This window comes from Gorilla gorilla, chromosome 1 (assembly GCF_029281585.2).
Source record: "Gorilla gorilla gorilla isolate KB3781 chromosome 1, NHGRI_mGorGor1-v2.1_pri, whole genome shotgun sequence".
In the NCBI taxonomy this organism is placed as follows: Eukaryota; Metazoa; Chordata; class Mammalia; order Primates; family Hominidae; genus Gorilla; species Gorilla gorilla.
The window spans coordinates 49,570,883-49,592,714 of NC_073224.2; the positions used below are offsets into that span (position 1 = coordinate 49,570,883).

At 36.2% G+C, this 21,832-nt stretch overlaps 1 protein-coding gene across 1 annotated transcript; it reads right to left on the bottom strand.

The window, feature by feature from the left end:
* Positions 1-1,395: 1,395 nt before the first annotated feature.
* LOC101151974 (zona pellucida sperm-binding protein 3 receptor-like) lies at positions 1,396-21,304 on the bottom strand. Its single transcript, XM_063705350.1, is given in 11 exon segments — positions 1,396-1,711; positions 2,653-2,828; positions 3,834-4,001; positions 6,503-6,703; positions 10,021-10,224; positions 11,555-11,737; positions 13,282-13,482; positions 17,994-18,017; positions 18,586-18,767; positions 19,710-19,906; positions 21,242-21,304. Coding segments are annotated over 11 exon segments (1,848 nt in total). The 3' UTR covers positions 1,396-1,462.
* Between the last annotated feature and the right edge of the window lie 528 nt (positions 21,305-21,832).

Below are 21,832 nucleotides of genomic sequence, written 5' to 3' on the forward strand. Positions count from 1 at the left end.
TGGAAAAAAAATGAATCTTGGTCCTTTACCTTACACGATAGCAGTTATGGGTGGATCATAGTTCTAGGTGTGAAAGTAAAATTCTAAATATCTTAAAAGAAAACATGGGCAAAGATTTGGGGGTAGGCATAGATTTCTTAAATGGGATACAAAACACTAATCAAAAAGGAAGCACTTGATATATTGTACTACATTAAAATTAGGAATTTATGTTTATAAAACACATAACTTTATAAAAGTAAAAAAAGCCAGGCCATAGATCAGGAAAAAGATATTTGCAATACATATCTCACAAAGGACTTTTGTCCAGAATATATTAAATACTCCTACAACTAAATTAGAACTAGGTAAGTCATCCAATAGAAAAATGAGTAAATGACTTGAACTAGAACTTCACAGAAAAGGAATATCTAAATGGTCAATAAACATATGAAAAGTAATTCAACCTCACTAATCACTGGGGAACAACAAATTTAAAGCACAATGTGATACCCAACAGAATTTCTCAAAAAAAAAAAAAAAGAACAATTAACAATAGCAAGTGTTCCATGTTCTGCAGGAGTGTGTTTTGCTATAACAGCTTTGGAAAACTGAACAAACACATACACACACCTTATAAGCCAGCAATCCCATCCTCAGGTATATGCGGAGAAAAAAATGTCAATATTCAGCAAAAGGCATTTACAAAAATATTTGTAGCAGCACTATTCATGATAGCCAGAAAACTAAAACTAACCCAAATGTTCATCAACAATAGGATAGATAAGTTAATTGTGATATATTCATACACTGGTGGAATACTAAATAGAAATGAAAATAAATGAACCTCAACTATGTATAACATGGATGAATCTCACAAATATAATATTTAAAGGAAAAAAATAACATATGTGAAGGAATGCATAATGGATGATTCCATTTCTGTAAAGTTGAGCAGCATGCAAGCCCAATCTGTTAAAAGTGCTGTTAAAAGTGAGAAGAGTGGAATTCTGTGCAGGGGTAAAGCGATGAGTTACTAATGGGCAGGGGCCATCAAACAGACAATGGTTCTGTCTGTAATGTTACAGAAAATCCTTTGAGTTTTGTATCCTTTTCTGTAGGTTAAGGGTAGGCACATGCGGGATTCAGAGTAAAGGCATTCAGATAAAGATTATGGTATGAACATGGTTTGAATTTCCTGGCTTCTATTCTTTCTGAGGTACAAAAAAGGTGAGGCAAAGTTAATTACAGAAACTTTAGGCAGTGGATTTGTGTACTGGAGTGTGTCATATTTATGCAACATATTGACCAAGATGACAATACAAACTGATATTTGGTAAATAATTATTTAATTAACCAGGACTTCAAGTCCAGGAAACTAGACATTTGAGCTACAAAAGGCTAGATTACCAATAATTACACATTTTCTCTGGCAGTAATAAGAAAGTTCTCCTAGCCCAGACCCTTATGAGAGTGATGGTGCTCAAGGAAGAGTAGGGTGGATGAGTGAAGATTCTGTATGTTGATTTGAAGGGAAAAATAAGTCCTTCATTTCCTCTTTTTCAGAAAATTTCTGATGGGTGTTCATCAATTTGTCTCTCTCTTTTTCAAGTTGTTTAATCTCCAGAGACAGCTTATACACCTCCAGGGCCACTTTCACATCCTCTGGGCTTGGGAGACACTGCATGAGTTTTCTGCCTGTGAGCACTTGCTCACAACCTTCAGGTGTCTCCTAAAAGTGATTTAAAGAAATGAGTAGGGGATGGGAGTACATTCTTTTTTTTTTTTTTTAATACTTTAAGTTCTAGGGTACATGTGCACAATGTGCAGGTTTGTTACGTATATGTACATGTGCCATGTTGGTGTGCTGCACCCATTAACTCGTCATTTACATTAGGTATATCTCCTAATGCTATCCCTACCCCCTCCCACCACCCCACAACAAGCCCCGGTGTGTGATGTTCCCCTTCCTGTGTCCAAGTGTTATTGTTCAGTTCCCACCTATGAGTGAGAACATGCAGTGTTTTGTTTTTTGTCCTTGCGATAGTTTGCTAAGAATGATTCCTCAGAGATCTAGAACTAGAAATACCATTTGACCCAGCCATCCCATTACTGGGTATATACCCAAAGGAATATAAATCATGCTGCTATAAAGATGGGAGTACATTCTGAGAGTCATTACTGGCGAAAGGGAGATTGACCTGAGGAACAAATAGGAAATCAGGAGAGACCGTGCATCCTAGCAAGTGTTCACATGCAAGCCAAGCCCAGATCTGTCCTTGAGCAGCAACCAAGCAGGTTGAAGCTAAAAAGATGCTGGGCTCCAAAGGAGATGCAAAGCACATCCACAAGGACAACTGAGGGATGGTTCTGAGGACCAACCAGAAATGGAACAAATGCACAACATTTATTGTAGAAAATGTAGAGCTAGGGATCAGGACATCTGGGTCAATAGACTCTCTAGTCTAGAGATTTGGGCTCTAGACACAGAGCAGGAAAATGTGTCTCTCTTGGCTTATCACCATGCAAGTTTGGAAGTGCTAATTGTGGTAAGTTACTTATGCTTCCTGACAAAAGTCAGATCTCCCCATTGCTAACTGGAACAGAACCTTGGGAGAGGCCACTATTTTTAGGGATTGGTAGCACAGAACTTCCTTGAATTGTGCCACTTACCCACTCACACCTGGGCACTTCTGGGTACCAGGTTCTCTTCTCTGAGCAAGTGATACTTTTGAGACCAACCACACCATAGCCAGAATCACATTCAATGGTAACATTTTCAGACTCAACATACTGATCCTTATCCACAGACAGGCTTCCATTCACTATTTCTGGTTTCAGACACAGAGCTGTAATGAAAATGTATTTTTGATCACGTTGTTTCTCAAAAAAAGTCATCATGACAGCATTGGATAATAAAAAGGATACAAAATTGTATTCACAATTATATTCTGGTCCTGCAGGTTGTTCTATGCTTTTATTTTAATAATAATTATAACAGTAATAATTAGCATTTATTGAACAAGTACTATATGTCAGTCTATGTGCTAAATTTTTTAGTTATCTCATTTAATCCTCGCTACCGATCTATGAGTTAGATACTATTATTATCACAATTTTACCAGCAAGGAAACTGAAAAGTTAAATATTTCCTCAGTATCACATAGCTTATAAGTGGTAAGAATTGGTGCTCTCAATTGCTGCACCCCACAGCCTTGATTTGTGGATTCTTGATATGTACTTTCCGTTGTTCTTGCTTCATAATCTTCCTGGGTTAAACAGAGCCAGCGGTGATTATTAGCGGAATGATGAAAGCTCCAAGCACAATCAAGAGACAGAGCCTTACTTGATTCGTCTTGTTTCTACAGCAGGTTTACCAACAGCACTACCATCAGGTAATCAAAAGTGGAAATGTAAATATCATGGGGAAATGGTGACCATCATGAAGTTTTTGTGGAGATTTCCAACACTTCATAATTTGGGAATTAACACTTGAGATTCCTCTTTCTTGAGTAGTTGAAATTAACTCAGGATTCTCATGAAAACTAGAGCCACAAAGGTATTCTCAGGTAAAAGATACTGTCTCAACATATTCTGGAAAGACACATAAGAACCTGGTAGTAGTGGTTCTCTCTGAACATAGGGCAAGCTATGCTTTTGGAAGACTGGAGTAGGAAGTAAAGTTCATTTTCAATATACCTGTCAATTACTTTTTAAAATATATCAGGCATAATTTAAATAGTATGAATAAATAAATAAAGACAAAATTTATGCTGCCTTTGATTAATAGGAAACATTGCTATTAATATTTTCTAATTCTATCTTCTATGGGTTATGAGTTGAGTTGGAGTTACCTTTACATTGAGGAGGTGCATGTTGCCAGTGAAAAGACTTGCAGTAGATTGTAGCAAATCCAGCCAAAACATATCCTTCATCACATTCATATGCAGCCTCAGGATAAGGAGTTATTAAAATAACTTCCTTGTAGTGTCCATGGGCAATACTGGGAGGGTAACTGCAAACTTGGATGATGAGAGAGAGAGAAGAGCATGAACTCATAGTTTCAGATTAATCTCCCCAAATCTGAGTGATCTGTAGGAGATTCAAATGTTCCCATCCAAATCCTTTTTCCACAGGGTAACTTGACGCAACTCAACATTTCTACTGCTTTCAGGCTGAGAATCTAGAGAAAAGCTTGATGTGAATGAAAGCAACTCTTGGGTTGAGAGAATTCTCCATTTTGTAGGATGTTTCTTGGTTTTGGTGTACATGATCACTAAAATATTTCACTGCTTAGGGAAATTAAATGAGCTTTGGTACGAAAGCATGAATTCAACCACAGAGAGTCATATTAAATGAAAATCATTCTCAACAGAAGTAAGGCTAAGTAAAGGAATAGTTGTAAAGGCCCTGAATAACTGCAGGATCCCCAATCTTGTCCATAACTACAACACCATAAGAACATAATTACCATATCTTACAATTTAAACAATGATTTCAGTGTTGAAATAAGTAATATGAAATGCTGGGGTAGTCACACTAGAAGGGAACTTTCAAGTTTCAGGAACTCTTGAATGAAAAATTGCAACAAATTTAGAGTCCTGAGAATGTCAAAGGAAGTCCTGTGTTGAAGGATGATTGCCTCCGAAGATTAAAACTAAGCGACAGGGATTTTAAAATGCTCTATTTTCTAAAAATAAAATAATCAGCATCTTTAACAAACCATGGACATATGAAAAAATAAAAATACCTCTATTGGCCTTTTTCATAGATCCTTCAAATTCATCTAGCACTATTTTTTTTTTCTTTTGAGATGGAGTCTCACTCTGTCACCCAGGCTGGAGTGAAGTGGCATGGTCTTGGCTCACTGCAACCTCTGCCTCCCAAGTTAAAGCAATTCTCATGCCTCAGCCTCCCAAGTAGCTATGATTACAGGCATGCGCCACCACACCCGGCTAATTTTTGTATTTTTAGTAGAGATGGGGTTTCACCACATTGGCCAGGCTGGTCTCGAATCCCTGACCTCAGGTGATCCGCTCACTTCAGTCTCCCAAAGTGCTGGGATTACAGGCGTGAGCCACCGCACTGGGCCCCATCTAGCACTATTTCTGTTTAACCAAACTAGTAAACTCCTCCTTCCCTAAACTTGTCATGTACATTTCCACTTCTATATATTAATATTTCCTCCTGGGACTCCCCTTTATTAGCATCCGCTTACCTTCTCTAATTGTTATCTCAAGTCCCACTTCTCCATGAAGCTTTGTTTGATTATTCCAATACACAATGTCTGTTCTTTCCTTTTATAACACTTGTTAGCAGTAGATTACTTAAGATTAATAGAGTTTAATTAATGGGACATAAACAAATCGAGTGGTGCAAAGGATATATTGTAACAAATGCTTTGTACCCATGCCATGTCCCTTTGGACTTCTGACTACAGTCGCAGATGAAATATATAATTTTACACAAGCTCAGATTTACGCTGATGATGTTCTACAGAAAGCATTCAATGTGAATCTGTCAGTCTTACTTTGGAGCCTCCTTTGCAGCTGAAAGAGCACAGTTGCAATTGAGGCTCAGTTACTGACTAAATTACTGAAGCGGTTACTGCCCTTTAGGGCAACCCTAAACCAATGAGCAACAGAAAGTATTGGATAAATGTCCCAGTCTCCCATCCTTCAGACAGATAATTATGAAAGGCATTCCTTACACTTCTCTGTGGTCCGGAAGAATTGAGCCCCTGCTGCTTATAATAGTCACCTTTGCTGATTCCCCTTGTCTCTCTCTCATCCCTTACTCCTACCTCCTAGAATCACCTCCAAAATAAACTACTGGCTCCGAAGTCATTTTCTCAAGCTTTGCTTTTCGAGAAACCCAAACTATAGTACCGAGTAATCACCATCGTGTTGATGTGAAGAGTCTTTCATAATGAAGATACTTCCATAATAATAACATTTTCAGTGTCTTATCCTGTTAAGAGACAGATGTTTATCACCTTAGATGTTTATTTCTTCTCCTTCGTGGTATTTCAACAGAGAGGTGGTTCAGTAGGTCTGAGTTAAAGCAAGGAAAGAGAAGGCTGACACCGTCAGCCACTAGGCCTCAAGACTCTCCCTAACAGAGCACTTCTTCAACCTGGAGCTTCCATTGTTACACAATAAGTAAATCATGTTTTCTCCCTTGACTTATAAATATGGAGCATTGTGAGGTAGTGTCCCTCTTTACTAAAACATCAGCACACATGCAGGAAAATGACAAAATAAGACTGAAAGACTTCATCAATTCTACTTTTTTTCTCTTAAAAGAAAATTTCTCCTGTAAGTTTGTCTTCCAACATATTTTGTTCTATAGCTGCCTTGCATGGTGCTAGTGATGTGTATCTGTGATCCTTTTTGCACAATGCTTCTTGGAGGAACAACCTCAAATTCAGTTAGTTTTAAGTACGTCGATCTTTTGTGGAACCAAGTGGAATCATTTGGGGAATCTAGGAAATGATTATGACAGGTTCTCTCAATATTCTTACCTGGCTCACATGCTGGCATTTTAGGCTTCCATGTGCCATCTGTGTGGCATGAACTCTCCCCGTCAACAGAAATAGGGTAATAGCCTTCATCACACATATATGAAATATAGTCTCCATAGGCATAGACACATCTACCAGTGAAATACCTCCTTTCATTTGTGATTCTGATATTCTCCAGATCTGGTGTTGGGCAACATACCCCTGATGGATTAAAAAATGTTCAACATTACATGTCTGTATCAAAATATCTCATGTACCCCATAAATATATACACCTACTATGTACTCACAAAAATTTTTTTAAAAATTTTTAAATGTTGTTCACATTTAGTAAATCAATCAGGGGGACACACCTTTGGCTGAAGACCTGATTCCACCTTATAGAAGATGTTAATATCTGAAGGCAAACTCATAGAAGCAGAGAGTAGAATGGTGGATGCCAGAGGCTGGAGGAGGGAGGGGAAAAAACTCCCCAGTTGTTCAACAGGTATAAAGTTTCAGTTGTGCAAGATTAATAAGTTCTAGAAATCTGCTGTACAAATAGTGCCTATAATTAACAGTACTATATTATACACTGAAAAACTTATTGAAAGGGTAGATCTCATGTTAAGTGCTTTTGCCAAAATTTAAAGAGAGAAAGAAAGAAAGAAACAAAGAAGTTGAGGGAAGAGCTAGACCAAGCATCTTCTCCAAATTCTGCCATTGTTTGGTTGAAGTGCTATTACTTAATTTCCCTCCAACCGTGTTTCTTCATTAGAAGTCCTTAAAACGAAGTGTTGATTTTGGCAGTAATGAGCTAAGCAATTTAGATTCACCTTCTCTTTGATAACAAGTAGAAAAACATGGTGGGGAGTGGGGGCAGTTAATCCATGAAGAAAGAATTCAGGTGCTAAGACCTTAATTGTCTTAGTTGTTCTTTTAATGAGAAAGAAAGATACCCAATGAGGTGTACCAGGAATGTAGAGCTGCTTTTTTATATATATCTAGAAGTATACAATAATTCTCCTCCCCCAAAATACAACTGAGTGGCTAAGAAGCTGATCAGAACTCAATGTGTGTGTGGTAGTGGGGATTGATTGCTGGTAACCCACAGCTCTTGGGAATCTTTAGAACTATACCTTGAAGTAAGAATAAACCAAAAATAGACCAACTATCTATAATAAGTATTGAAGCCCAGGCTTGTATCATTACATTCCCTGATTGGATTTGGGTCATTCAAAGCCCTTAATGCCCCTTACTACCTGCCACAAGCAAACAGGAGACCAGACAAGGTTATTAAAAAGCCAAAGAAAGCAAGAGACAATGCTAACAGATCTGAGAGGATCCAGAAAATGAAGTTCTAAACATTGACTTAAAAGCCACTTTGCTTTGTTATGTAGAAGGAAATAAAATACAACATTGAGAATTTTGGTAGAAAAATCAATATATACTACAAATCCACTACAAATGGGAATCTTGAAAGTGAAAAAACAATAAAGTTAAGAATTCAATTCATAATTAATATCAGATAATACATCAATGAAGAGAGAATTAGTGAATTTAATTTATATTCATAGTAAAATACTGAGAAACAAAAAGTAAAAACACAGGTAAGAGCACAGAAAATATAGAAGATTCAGTATAAAAGCTTAACACAAATGTAGCCAAAGTATCAGTAGAAGAGTGAAAATAGGGCTGAAATTGTACTCAAAGAAAATACTTATTTGTAATATTGAAGTATTTGAAGTTGAAAATTTTTCCAAAATCAGTGAAAGGCATCAAACCTCATATTCTAGAAATATCCTAAATCTCAAAAAGGCTAAACACAAAGAAACCAACCCAGACATATCAGACAAAAACTGCCACAAAATAAAGGCAAGAACATCTTAAAAGCAATCAGAAAAAATAGAAAACCTTCACATGATCAACAGTATGACTAATAGCAAAATTCTTGACACAAACAACTAAAGGCAGAAGACCATGGAATGAAATCTTTCACATGACCATGGAAAATAATTGCCAATCTAGAAGTTTATATCCAGCAAATATATCTTCAAATATTAAGGTGAAATAAAGGCACATTGAGAAAAACAAAGAGAGAAATTTATCATCAACAGGTTCTCACTAAAAGAAACTAAAGAGTATTTATGAAGCAAAAGAAAGGGATAACAGATATGACTGAAGAATCAGAAGAGAATAAAATAGTAATTATGTGAACAAATCTAAACTAATTGGATTTACTAAGATAATAATGCAATAGTAATAATGATAATAATGCAGAGTTTAAGACACATTTAGAATTGAAAAATAAAATCATATAAGTCAGGCAGGATAAATCAAGTTAAAGGTTTCTAAGGCTTTTCATTGCCTGGGAAGAGGCAAAAGTAGTAAATTATGTATAAACATCATAAAAAGAGCTAAAAGTAAATAAATACCAAGTAAATACCAGGTAAAAAAATGGAAAAAAATTTAAAATCAATTCAAAAGAAAGGAAAAAAAAGAATGTAAAACAAAAAACGCGTATAGCAAATAGATGGTAGATATAAATTCAATTATATTAATTATTACACTAACTCTACACTGACAAGTGCTCTAATTAAATAATGAAAATTGTCAAGTAGGATTAAAATATCCAACTCTATCCTGCTTCCAAGATACACTTAAAATATACAATTACAGAAAGTACAAAAACAAAAGACTAAAAGAAGATAAACCATGTAAACACTAACTCAAATAAAGATGTCAGAACTATATTAATGTAAAAGTAGAATTTTAAAGATAAAACAGTTATAGTAATAGAGTCATTTTATAATGATAAAAAGTGAAATTTATCAGGAAAATATATCATTCTAAATTTGTATGCATCTAGCAATGTAGTCTCAAAATATACAAAGCAAAAAATGATTTGAAAAAACTAAAAAGATAGCCAGGTGTGGTGGCTCACACCAGTAATCCCAGCACTTTGGGAGGCCGAGGTGAGTGAATTTCTTGAGTCCAGGAGTTTGAGACCAGTCTGGACAACATGACAAAACCCCATCTTTACAAAGAATACAAAAATGAGCCAGGTGTGGTGGTGTATACTTGTAGTCCCAGCTACTGAGTCAGGAGGACGGCTCGAGCCCGGGAAGTTGAGGCTGCATCCAGCTGAGATCATGCCACTGCATTCCAGCCTGGGTGACAGAGCAAGACCCTGTCTCAAAACAAGCAAGCAAGCAAACAAACAAAAACTCTGAAAAGATAAAAGACAAACAAAACTTTTTTAGTAACCAAGAGAACAAGTAGACAAGAAATAAATATAAATATGGAAATAGATTTGAATGAAACCATTAAAATTAGATCTAATTGATGTATATGTAACACTGCACCCAACAACTGCAAAATATGCATCTTTTCAAGTGCACACAGAACATTTATAAAAATTAACTGTATGCTATGAAGTGAAGCAAGTCTCAGCAAATTTCAAGGATTGTGCTCAACATTTTCAATATCAAAGAAGATACACACACATATATACACAAAACAAAGTTCAAGTCTTCTTACTCTCACACTCATTGGAAGATGTCCATGTCAAATTTTCCTGACAAGTCACAGTCAGAGGCTCATCTAAAACAGGTCTATAGCCAGGTTTGCATAGATATTTCAACTCAGTTCCAATTTCAAATATTTCGTGATCACTTAGGTTGTAGTCATTTCTCTCCCAGGAAGCATAGGAAATGTCTGGTAGGTCAGTGCAACCATTCACTCATAAAGAAAGTACAAGGGTGAAAGAAACGTGTTACTGGGAATGGCAGAGTGACTCATGAGCCTGTCACAAAAAAGGGATATAACATAGTCATTCAGCAAAAAATGAGATGGTAAAGATTAAATGGGAATTCCAGAAAAAGACTCGGCAGCACCACTGCCCAATAGACTAGTGTCTATTAAGTGCATGTGTCTACTAAGTGCATGTGCCACTGGAGAGGCTGTACTGAGAAGCATGCCATGGTGTAGGAAGGGGACAGTTTCTAGGTGCTGGGTCAGCTCTGTAGGAGCTTAGTTTTCCTTTTACATCACTGCACTTTAGAATGGTTGGTCTTCAGGGGAAGAATTAGGATCACTAGAAAGACAGCAAAAATTTGCTCCAAGATGAGAATGACTTTCTAATCTCATTGCCTAATGGGGAATTAAAATAAGAGGCATTCTTCTTGACATCATGACACTATCATCTGCAACTTCATGCTTTGGCCTCAAACCAAGCCCCATATAACTTTTGCAGCTGGGCCTTTCGTCTTGTATTTTTTTTTTCTATTCAACAATATGCTAAAGGTCAGTGTGAATCAAGGAGAGGATATGTGTCTGTCAAATTGTGTATTTATTGAATTTCATTACTACACATTTTGAATTGCACCTAAGTTCATGTGATAGCAGAAGAGACTAGATAAACCACAATGTAGTGGTGGCTTCCACCTCCAATTAACTATGTGAGCTTGTGCCAGTTACTTAATCTTTCTTTTTCGGTTTTTTCACCATTAAAATTGGATAAAAAATAGCAACTTCTTGGAATAGTTGTCAATATTGAATGAGTTAATTGATGTAAAGCACTTAGAACAGTGTTTATAACATAGAAAATGCTCAATAAATGTTAGCAATAAATCATTAATGTTATAAATGATCCGTATGTATTTACAACATGAAGGTCTCAAGACCAATATTGGCCCATAGAGCATTTCTATGCAAATTATAAAAAAGAACTGTCTTAAAGGGATCTTACTTCCATTGTTTAAAAAATTCTCATAATACATTGATTTTGTTAGACTGAAACACTTTACTATTGTCTCCTGGAAAATTTTTATAGCAAATATATAAGTCTACAATATCTATGAAGTCATTGGTCTCATGACTATATATTTGGAATTCTTCCAATAGCACTAAGAGATTATTCACAAAAAAATCTTCCTTTTAACAAGAAAAGTATTAATTTATCTTAAAATGATTATTGGGAGTAGAGTTGGCTTGTGCCTGTGAGCATGCCACACCTATATGTCAGGATAGTTTTAGATCCAAATATTGGAACTCCATCGTAGTCCATACTCACTGGATACGCAAGAGGGAACAGAAGGATACCACTCATTATTCATTTCACAATAGATTAAACTGCTGCCTCTGAGGATATAACCTTCCTCACAGTTAACCATAATAGAGTCTTTGTAAGTATAGAGGGGTCCAAATCCAGAAACAAAGATTGCCTTTGGAATCTGTGGTCGACGACAGACAATTTCTAAAGAAGCATACAAAAAGACGTCTGAGTTATCAGAGAGAAATGGCAGTAAAGATGTGACTGTAACTGTTGGCATGGCTTCAAGGAGGGCCTGATACAAATATATATTTAATAGGCGCTGAACAAAGAAAACATTTTGGAGATTTGTATACTTCCTTTCAGTTGCCAGAAACCTCAGCAAAATGAGGTCCCATCATGTTAGTCATGTAAAGTCCTCCAACTTTCCGATCAATAAGAATGGGCAATATCTAAACCCTGAAGTCCAAATCTCAATGTCTCCAAATCCTTCCATTAAATGGCCTAATTTCCTGGATGATTTTGGTTGGGGGTCAGTGACCCATGGTAATGATATGGTGTCATGCAGAGGCAGCCAGGGTATCGGGAAATCTGTGCTGCGCCTCCATAAGCAGAGAACAAGCCGCCTTCACCCCACATCATGTTAGTCATCATGTCCTGTCAATCCTGCCATCTTAATTCCTCTATACTTCCTCAACTTTCCTCCAGGCTCACTGCTGTGGCTACAGTTGAAGCCACTTTCACTTCCTGGCTGAAAGGTTGCAACAGGTGCCTATTAGTTATGTTTTGTCTCACTTCACATTGTCCTTTTAATGTCTTCCCTTTTCCTTCATTCCAAACTCCTGAAAGTGACACACAAAGCTTTCGTAACCTGGCCCCTACTAACTTATCCAGCCTCAGCTCCTGCCTTTTCCACTTCTTGCAGTCTTTTCACTATTATGCTCTCTCTCACCCCGGCATTGGCTGTGTCCTGTACTGAGTCAAAACAATATGTGATACTATGGTTTTTAGGCACTTTATTTGCAGTAAAGAATAATGTCCTAAACCAGCAAGCTGAATCATTACTGATATTGACGTAACATCTCTTCTGGCTTCCATAGAAAGGCCAAGGGAAAGTATTTTCTTTCATTGTGTTTTATTACCTTTATTACCTGTTGGTGTTGGTGTTTTGTTTGCTCCTTAGGCATGCATGGTTGACATTGTTAGTGTCCACCCATATTTCCAGTTATTGTAAGGTAAACAAAAGACAATGTTTCCCGGTTATTCTGTATAAGGCAGAAATAAGGAACTAGTTCAGGTCAAAAGGCTGTAATGGCAAGTGATATATGTCACTTCCAGGTCAAAGAACTGAAGAGCCAGAGACTGACTTTCCTTGTTCTCTTCTCCCGCTGAACTAATTGTGGAAGTTTTGACATGGAGGTGTCAGAGATCTAAACAATCTGGATTACCATATAAGTGACAGCTGCCCTAGGGAGTTTCCCAGGCTAGCAGTGCACTAAGAAGAAACTTGAAAAAAACTTTTACTATATAAAGGCCTTGAGATTTAGGTGTTGATTACTACTGCAGCACAGCCTATGCTATTCTGACTGATAACAGCATGTAACAAGATTAGTTGAACAAATGAATGACTCCATCATTGCAGTGATTAGTTTCTCTTTGAATCATTCCATCTTCCCTAATAAATATGCCTTCCTTTTGTTTTTAAACAAATAAAAGAGATCAAAGCAGAACTCATCATTCTGACTTACTTTCACAGATAGGAGGGTTTGGGCTCCAGACACCTATTGTTTTATTCTCCACGGTGCAGGAGATGGAGGCGTTGCCTATGAGTGAGAAGTAGGGGTTGCAGCTGTAGGTGACAGAGGAGGCATATGTGTAGAATTCTTGATCTCCACCGCTGTGCTTCCCATTCCTGATGTCTGGAGGGGGCTCGCACTTGGCAACTGAGCTAAGTGAGTGAAGAGAAAGAAACACTCAGGGTAGGCATTGGGTTAAATCGAAAATTCATGCAAATTCTAACGGAGGGTAAAAGAAGCAGTGAAATTTCACAGCAGTGTTATTACCTACAGTAGTTTAGGTTTGTAGTCAGGTCAGAAAAAAAAGGTTTTACTTACTTACACATTCTGGGAGAGGATCATTCCCATCAACTCCTTTACCTTGGATCTGACAATGACTGGTGGTTGAGCCAATTAAGAAAAATCTAAATAAGATAGGCCAAACATTTTAGTGGAATTCATTTACTCTAGACATAAATTGTCTATGAGGTTTTGGACAAATCAGAAAAAGTAAATATTGAGTACTATGCTTAGTACATGTGTGATATAATAATCTGCACACCAAATCCCCATGACATGAGTTTACCTATATAACAAACCTGCACATGTACCCCTGAACCTAAAGTAAACATTTTAAAAATATATATTTTTACTAACTTTCTTATCTCCTGTTTGTTCTCCTGAAAATGTATTTATCTTTCTAGAAAGTCATTTGTTTCCCATAAGTGCCTTTCTCCCTTCACCTACTAAAATGGTATATAAGCCCCAAATTCTAATCACTCCCTTTGAGTTACTCATCACCAAGCTCTCCCACATGTATGTTGCATGAATAAACACTGTAATTTTCTCCTGTTAAAGAAAAAAAGAAACAAATTTTTATTAAATATTTTAAAATGAAAAAATAATGCTGTCTTGATTACTAATTACCATTTAGGCCAACTTGCAGTTACATTTTCTCATATCAAGCGAAGGGTTTATTTGTTCAATTTTAAAATGCTCTAGCTTGTCTAAGCAACTTAAGCTTTTTCTTTGTATCACATGGTACCCATCCGAAATGAATAAAAAGAGAACACAACAAGTTTTACACCTAAAATCTGAGGACTTGGCTTAAATCTTACACTCTTTCCCTAACAAGCTATAAATCAAGCAGTTCAAAACAAATAAGTGGTTCACTTGAGTTTGTTATGTAGTTTCCTTTAAATAAACGAGCAAGACACATTACTGATGTGTACTAGTACTCTGACCTCTAATTTGAATCTTTCTTCTGGCTTCTAGAGCTTGGCTTACTCTCATAAACCTGAGAGTTCCTTAGGAACTCATAAGTTCCTAACTTCCTGATTATCATCTCATTGTTCTTGCTCTTGACAAGTCCCAGTCTTTATTCTAGGACCTTTTGCCTTTAAAAATTTACCCTGAATATCAATAATAAGTTCCTGAATAAAATATTATCAAACAGAGTCCAGGAACACTTTAAAAAGAAAATTATACAATGACCAAATAGTATAGTTTTATTTCAAGAATAAAAGGATCCTTCAAAATTAGGAAATATATTAATATAGAATAACTTGTTATGGACTGAATGTATCTATCTCCTCAAAATTTATATGTGGAAGCCCTAACCCCCTAGTGTGGCTATATTTGCATAAGTAAGTAATTAATGTTCAGAAGGGTGGAGCCCTGATCCAGTAAGATTAGGGTCCTTATAAGAAAAAACACCACAAAGATCTCCCACTTGCAGTCCCTGCACCCTCATGCTGACACCAGGGAAAGATCATGTGTGGACACAGTGAGAAGACAACCAGCCATCTGCAACCCAGGTGGGGAGCCCTCAACAGGAACCAAAACCTGTGGGACCTTGTTCTGAGACTTCTAGACTCCAGAACTGTCCCAGCCCGTGGGATTTTGGTATTTTGTTATGAAAGCCTGAGCAGACTAATATATACATGATATTAATAAATCTATCAAGAAAAATAAACCATCATCTTGATAGTCACTAAAATGGCATTTGAAAAATAATCAACAATTAGTTTTGGCCAAAAATGTTCAATATAACAGGAATCAGTGCAGATACGGCTCCACTAAATTTAGGAAGAAAATGCTAGTCATTTCTGCTAGAGTCAAGAATAAGAGAAAAATAACTGGTATCAATTTTTTATTTGAGATAATTGCTAGCATAAGCACATAAGAAAAAGGAATTAGAAATACAAAAATTGGAAAAGAGAAAATAACAGAATCATTATTTTCAGATGACATAATTACATATCTGGAAATCCCAAGAAAATCCGACTGTATTAGTCCGTTTTCACACTGCTGATAAAGACATACCTGAGCCTGGGTAGTTTATACAGAAAAAGAGGTTTAATGGACTGGCAGTTCCACGTGGCAGAGGAAGCCTCAAAATCTTGGCGGAAGGGAAAAGGCATGTCTTACATGGCAGCAGGCAAGAAAGAATGAGTGCTAAGTGAAAGGGGAAACCCCTTATAAAATCATCAGATTTCACGAGACTTAATCATCACCATGAGAACAATAAGGGGGAAACCGCCCCCTCCCACCATGATTCAATTATCTCCCACGGGGTCCCTTCTACCACACGTGGGAATTACGGGAGCTACAATTCAAAATGAGATTTGGGTGGGGACAAAGCCAAGCCATATCACCAACTGATAGACTATTATAAGTAGTAAGGAAATTCAAGGCATTAGCTGAGATATGAGATTAATATACAGAAATAAGTAGTTTCCATATATACGAATAAAAATTGTTAGGAGATATAATGGAAGAAAAGACACCATTTGCAATCTCAAAAATCAGACAAAAATAAAATAAGATAGCAGAGACTAAACATAAGAATTGAAAAATGTAAATGGGGAAAACTTTAAAACAGTCCTGAAACACACACACACAGCCACACACACATAGACAACTAGGACAAATGGAAAGTCTTGGCTGGCAAGATGCAATATCATAAAATGTCTATTCTCTTAAAGTTCATTTAAAAGCTTAATACAATTGATTAAAAGTAAAAATCAACCAATTTAAAAGTTCATATAGAAATACAAACAAGCAAACATAGGAAAACTCTATAAAAACAGAACAGTCAGGCGGATACCTCTAAGTGATGTTGCACACTAAAAATTCAAGAGAAAGGAACTGGTTGTGTGAATATACAGAAAGACTAAAAGCACTGAATAGAACATCTAAAAAAGACTAATATACGCTGAAGAATTAAATACGTATTTTTAAAAGATGTTCTCTCACATGGATTAGATGTGGACTTATTAATAAATGATGCCAAGACAATGTGAAGGCCATCTAGAGAAAGATATGGATTCTTTCTGTATTTTTTAATATTTGCATGTGAACCTATACTTACCTCAAAATAAAAAGTTTTTCACCCGAGAGGTCTGAAAAAAATAAAAAACTTAAAAAATACTATACAGAGATTTTATTTTCTCTTTTTAATAGGCAAAAAATTCAAAAATAGTAAATCACAGACGTCTTTACAGACGTAAAGACACAGGCATTTGTTTACATTACAAAATTTTACAGCTTATAAAGAGCAATTTGGCAATATTTAGCAAAATTTCAAAGCATCTTCTCTCTGATCCAACAATCCCACTTCTGGGAATTCGTCCTACAAACATCTCTCTATATTAATACATATAACATAACATGTATAAAAAGTATGCATCAGGACATTGTATGTAACAGGAAAAGATTGGAAACACACAAAAGTCCATCAGTAGGAATCATTAAATAAGCTATGATAAGCTACGATACATGCGTTAGAAAACTATACAGCTGTAAACATACATATACACACAGAGAGAGAGAATGAGGACACACTTGGTGCATGAATGTCAAAGATCTCTAGTACATATTTGTCTTAGTTATTTCCTGTTGCTATAACAAAATACCATAGACTGGATGGCTTAAACAACAGAAATTTATTTCTCACAGTGCTGGAAGCTAGGAAGTCTGAGATCAGGGTACCAACATAGTTAGGTTCTGGTGAGGGCCTACTTCCTGGTTTGCAGATGGTTTGCCTTCCTGCTGTGTCCTCACATGGCACAGAGAGAGAGAGAAAGACAGACAGAGAGAGAGAGAGAGAGAGAGAGAGAAAGCTCTCTCACGTCATTTTATAAGGACACTAATCCCCACATGAGGACTCTGCTCCCATGACCTAATTACCTCCCAAAGGCCCCATCTCCAAATACCATCACACTGGGGATTCAGATATGAATTTTGAGGGAATACCAAAAAAATTCGGTCCATAGCAATGTTGTAAGTGAAAAAATCAAAAGCAAGGTTCGAAACGATGTATGCAGTCAGGTATCTTCTGTATAATAAAGAGGAAAAAGTACTGACAAAAATACTTGTACTCACTTGTATTTATAGAAGTAAACACTAAAGGGATAAATCTGAAACTAATCAATGTCATTTTCTGTCAGAGGGCAGAGAGAAATGGGATGAATGAGGATGGGGTGGAAGTAAGAATTATTGATGTATACCTTTTTATGCCACTTTTATTTTTGAAACATATAAATGTATTAACTCCTTATAAAAATTAATTGAAAAGGAAATTATTGCTTCTAGGTTGCCTTATACTCACCCCTCTGAGCAGCTGAATTCTATGGTTGAACCAAGGAGAATATCTTTTTTAACTTCCACTATCCCATTGATTAATTCTGGATTTCTGCATCATTTTTCTAGGAGGAAAATTAAAATAATGACTCATGATTCCAATTACTCACAAAATAGAACATTAGGGGAAAAAGGGGAAAAAGAAGTCTGGTTCACTAACTTTAACTCCTGCTTCCAGATAGACCTAGAGGTATTTTTCAATGCTTATTTCTTATTCTGACTCATTAATATTTTGCTTTGAGAAAAAAATAAATATAAACATATATCTCATTTTTCTGACACATTTTAAGAAGAGAAAAAAAACTTCACTTAGTTTCATTTGCTCAGTTAGACCACTGTGATAATACTGGATGTATTTATTGACCAGTTGTCCATAAAAATGTATGCTCTCGAAAATATATGACCTTCGTCACAGAGAAGCAGAAGGAAAAGGGAAGCAGATGCTATATTCTAACTGTTCAAAAAATATGTCCAAGTGTATTCCCAACTGATTTCTTCTAAATACTATAGGTGATGTTAATTTTGAACTGTTTTAATCAAAGATTTTCATATGAATTAAGTAATTCATTAAGTTCCTAAAAGAACTTTCTGGGAAAAAAAGTAAAGGTGAGAAAAATAAATGTTGATACTTACTTGCACAAAAGATACTATAGTTCCACGAGCCTTTGGCATCACAAATCAGTCGACTTGAATTGATTTTACCATACCCAGTGTGGCAGGTGTATTTCAGAGTAGTTCCAGTTTTGAATTCAGTATCATACAATGGATTTATTGGAGAAGCAAATGGTAACTTGGGTGGAGGACCACAGTCACCGGCACACACAAAAAAATGGCAAGGAACATCAACAGTAATATCTTGGGACACAATGTCTCAATGTCCGAGTACTAAGTTTTCTAGAGCAGAGACCATGATTTTCTCTTTCATCGTAACTCCTATTGTGTCATTGTTCAATGAACGCAGTAAGTGATCAATAATACACATTTGTTGAGTAATGATAATGACAACAATAATGAGTAAAGGCAGGAAAATTTTGTCCATCTTTGACTGTATAAGTGCTAATTTATTAGAAAGTGAATGAATAGACTTGATTTTCATCATTCTATCAGATTGCCCACATCTGTCTGCTCAGAATATAGGTGGCTATGCCATGCCATATGACTCTACCTCCTGCCTTAGCAGAAACATATTTTCTACTAATAATAGCATTATGCAAGATTAGTTGCCTCAGTCAAGGATGAGGAGGCATTTCATTTATGTCCTTTTGGAACGTTTAGATTTAGAATAAATGGCCTGTTAAAAAATAAAATATTTTTCAAAAGCATCACAAGGTGGAGAATCATTAAACCCTTGAAAAATAAAATCTTAATTCTACTTCCCTGGCAAGAATTAAACAAAGTACTGAGTGACCTTCCAAATGCCCCAGAAGAATTATACCAACCCCCTCTACGTTCTAAATAACCACACAGGCAGTGAGAGTTCATGGCCAGGCTGGCAGATAATACGCATTTATTACAAGTCATGATTGTTTCAATGTTAAGTTGTTCAGAGTTTTCTGGAGAGAAAAATTCTAAAAGGGAGCATCAGGACGGTCTATAAAACAAGATCTTCTTTTTTTAGTTTATACCATGTTTCCCAAATTCCAGGTGGTCAAATATATCCCATAATGTTAAAGATCTCTTAGACACCTCTTAAAATAGGGTGTGTGATGAACTCAGTTGCATGCTGGTCATCTGGCCTGTCTCCCCACTACTTACCAAGAACGGTAGCCAACAAAACAGTGACCAGCATCATTTGGAACAGAGTTGAATTGGAGACTTTCCACAGCCTAGAGACGAGTGAAGCTGCGATTTCTCCTTTTCTATCGAGGGTGGAGCCCTCAAGGAGTGCAAGCGGAGGTCTCTGGGAGTGCATGATCTGATGCCTTTTCAGTGTTTTTCTGCTGAAAGAACTCAACTTAATAAACAGTCATTGAATTCTTACCTGTCATAAAGTACTATGGAGAATAAAATGGGAACTGTTTTCAAGGAGATTATAATTAAATGTAGAAGAAAAGGCATTAAATTTTTGTAATAAAAGATAGCTTGTATTTTCTGTGACAGGAGCATATTCAGGAGACCAGTAAATTCCAGAGATCTGGGGTGAACTGTACAGAGGTAGCAGATATTGCTGTGAAATTTGGAGTGTTAAATGTGGAATATTTTATGGCAATAGTAAAAATTAAGTAAAGGCACAGCAGTGAGAAGGTAAAGGTTATTTCTTGAAAATAGTAATTAGTACTTCAGATTGATTAGAAGATAAGGAATTCCTGATAGGAGATGATAGTTAAAGATAGAGAGGCAGGTTAGAACTGGGTTTGATCAGGTCTTCAATACCAAGATTGGGAGCTTGAAACTAGGGAATATACATACACTTTTTTTAAGTGACATGATTACTGTGTTTTTGAAAGACTATTATGGCAGATGTATACAAGGTAGATTGAAAGAGGCAGAGAGAAGAGACAGGGAGATTGATTAAGAAGACTATAGCAATTGGCCAAGTGAGCCAAGGAAATTATCTGAACAAGGAAATGGCAGAAGAATTATAGAAGAAAGAGAAAGCTTAAGAAAAGCAAGAAAATGACAAGACAGAGGAAAACAGTTGGAGATGTCTCTGTGAATCATATATCTATCTATATCTATCCATCCATCTATATGATTTTCTTATGGCAGCTGTCAACAAAAGCAAAAATCCATTGGGTCATTCAGAATTTTTTAAGTATGGTTTTTACCAACAACCACCAACAATAAGTAGTATTACTGTTATGTTTCTTGGTTCCAGTCATTCATTAATCAGAGACTTCTTCAAAGCAAGATCTCTATAAAGTCATTCTTACCCCCAAATGAGAAAAACCCTCACATATCCTAAGTTTACTTCAGAAACAAGTTACTTAAGAAGTATGACCCAAAGTGATATATAAAATTAACTTTCAGTGAAATATAGGATTTCACCTTTTGTTCTGAAACCTTAGGTAAGTTGAGATGGTTTCATATTGCCATCTGTCCTTAATTATATGAATTGCCAACTCATGTCCATTTAAGTCAATAGGCCAATGTTGTGGGGCACTTCCCCTATATTTTCTTCTAGTAGTTTTGTAGTTTGGGGTTTTATATTTAAGTCTGTAATCCATTTTGAGTTGATTTTGTATATTAGTGAGAGGTAGGGATCTAGTCTCATTCTTCTGTATGTGAATATCCAATTTTCCCAGCACCATTTATTGAAGACTGTCTTTTCTCCAGTATGTGTTCTCACCTGTGTCAAAAATGTTGGCTTTTGGTGAGTAAGTTTATTTCTGGGCTCTCTCTTCTGTTCCATTGGTCCATTTGTATATGAAGCTTTTCCATTCAGTATGATGTTAGCTATGAGTTTTTTATATATGGCCTTTATTGTATTGAGGTGCATACCTTCTGTACTAATTTGTTGAGAGTTTTTGTCATGAAGGAATGTGAAATTTGTCACATTCTTCTTCTGCACCTATTGAAATGATTGTATCATGTTTGTCCTTCTTTCTTTCTGTTAATGTAGTGTGTCACATTTATTGATCTGAGTATGATAAACCATCCATGGATCCCTGGGATGAATTCCACTTCATCATAATGAATAATTTTTTTAATGTGCTCTTGAATTTGGTTTGCTGGTATCTTGTTATGAATCTTTGCATCGATGCTTATCAGGGATATCAGCCTATAGTTTTCGTTGTGTTCTTGTCCAGTTTTAGAATCAAAGTAATGCTAGCTTTGCAAAATGAGTTTGTAAGTATTCCCTCCTCTTCAATTTTTCTGGAATAGTTTGAGAGGAATTGATATTAGTTCTTCTTTAAATGTTTGGTAGAATTCAGCAACG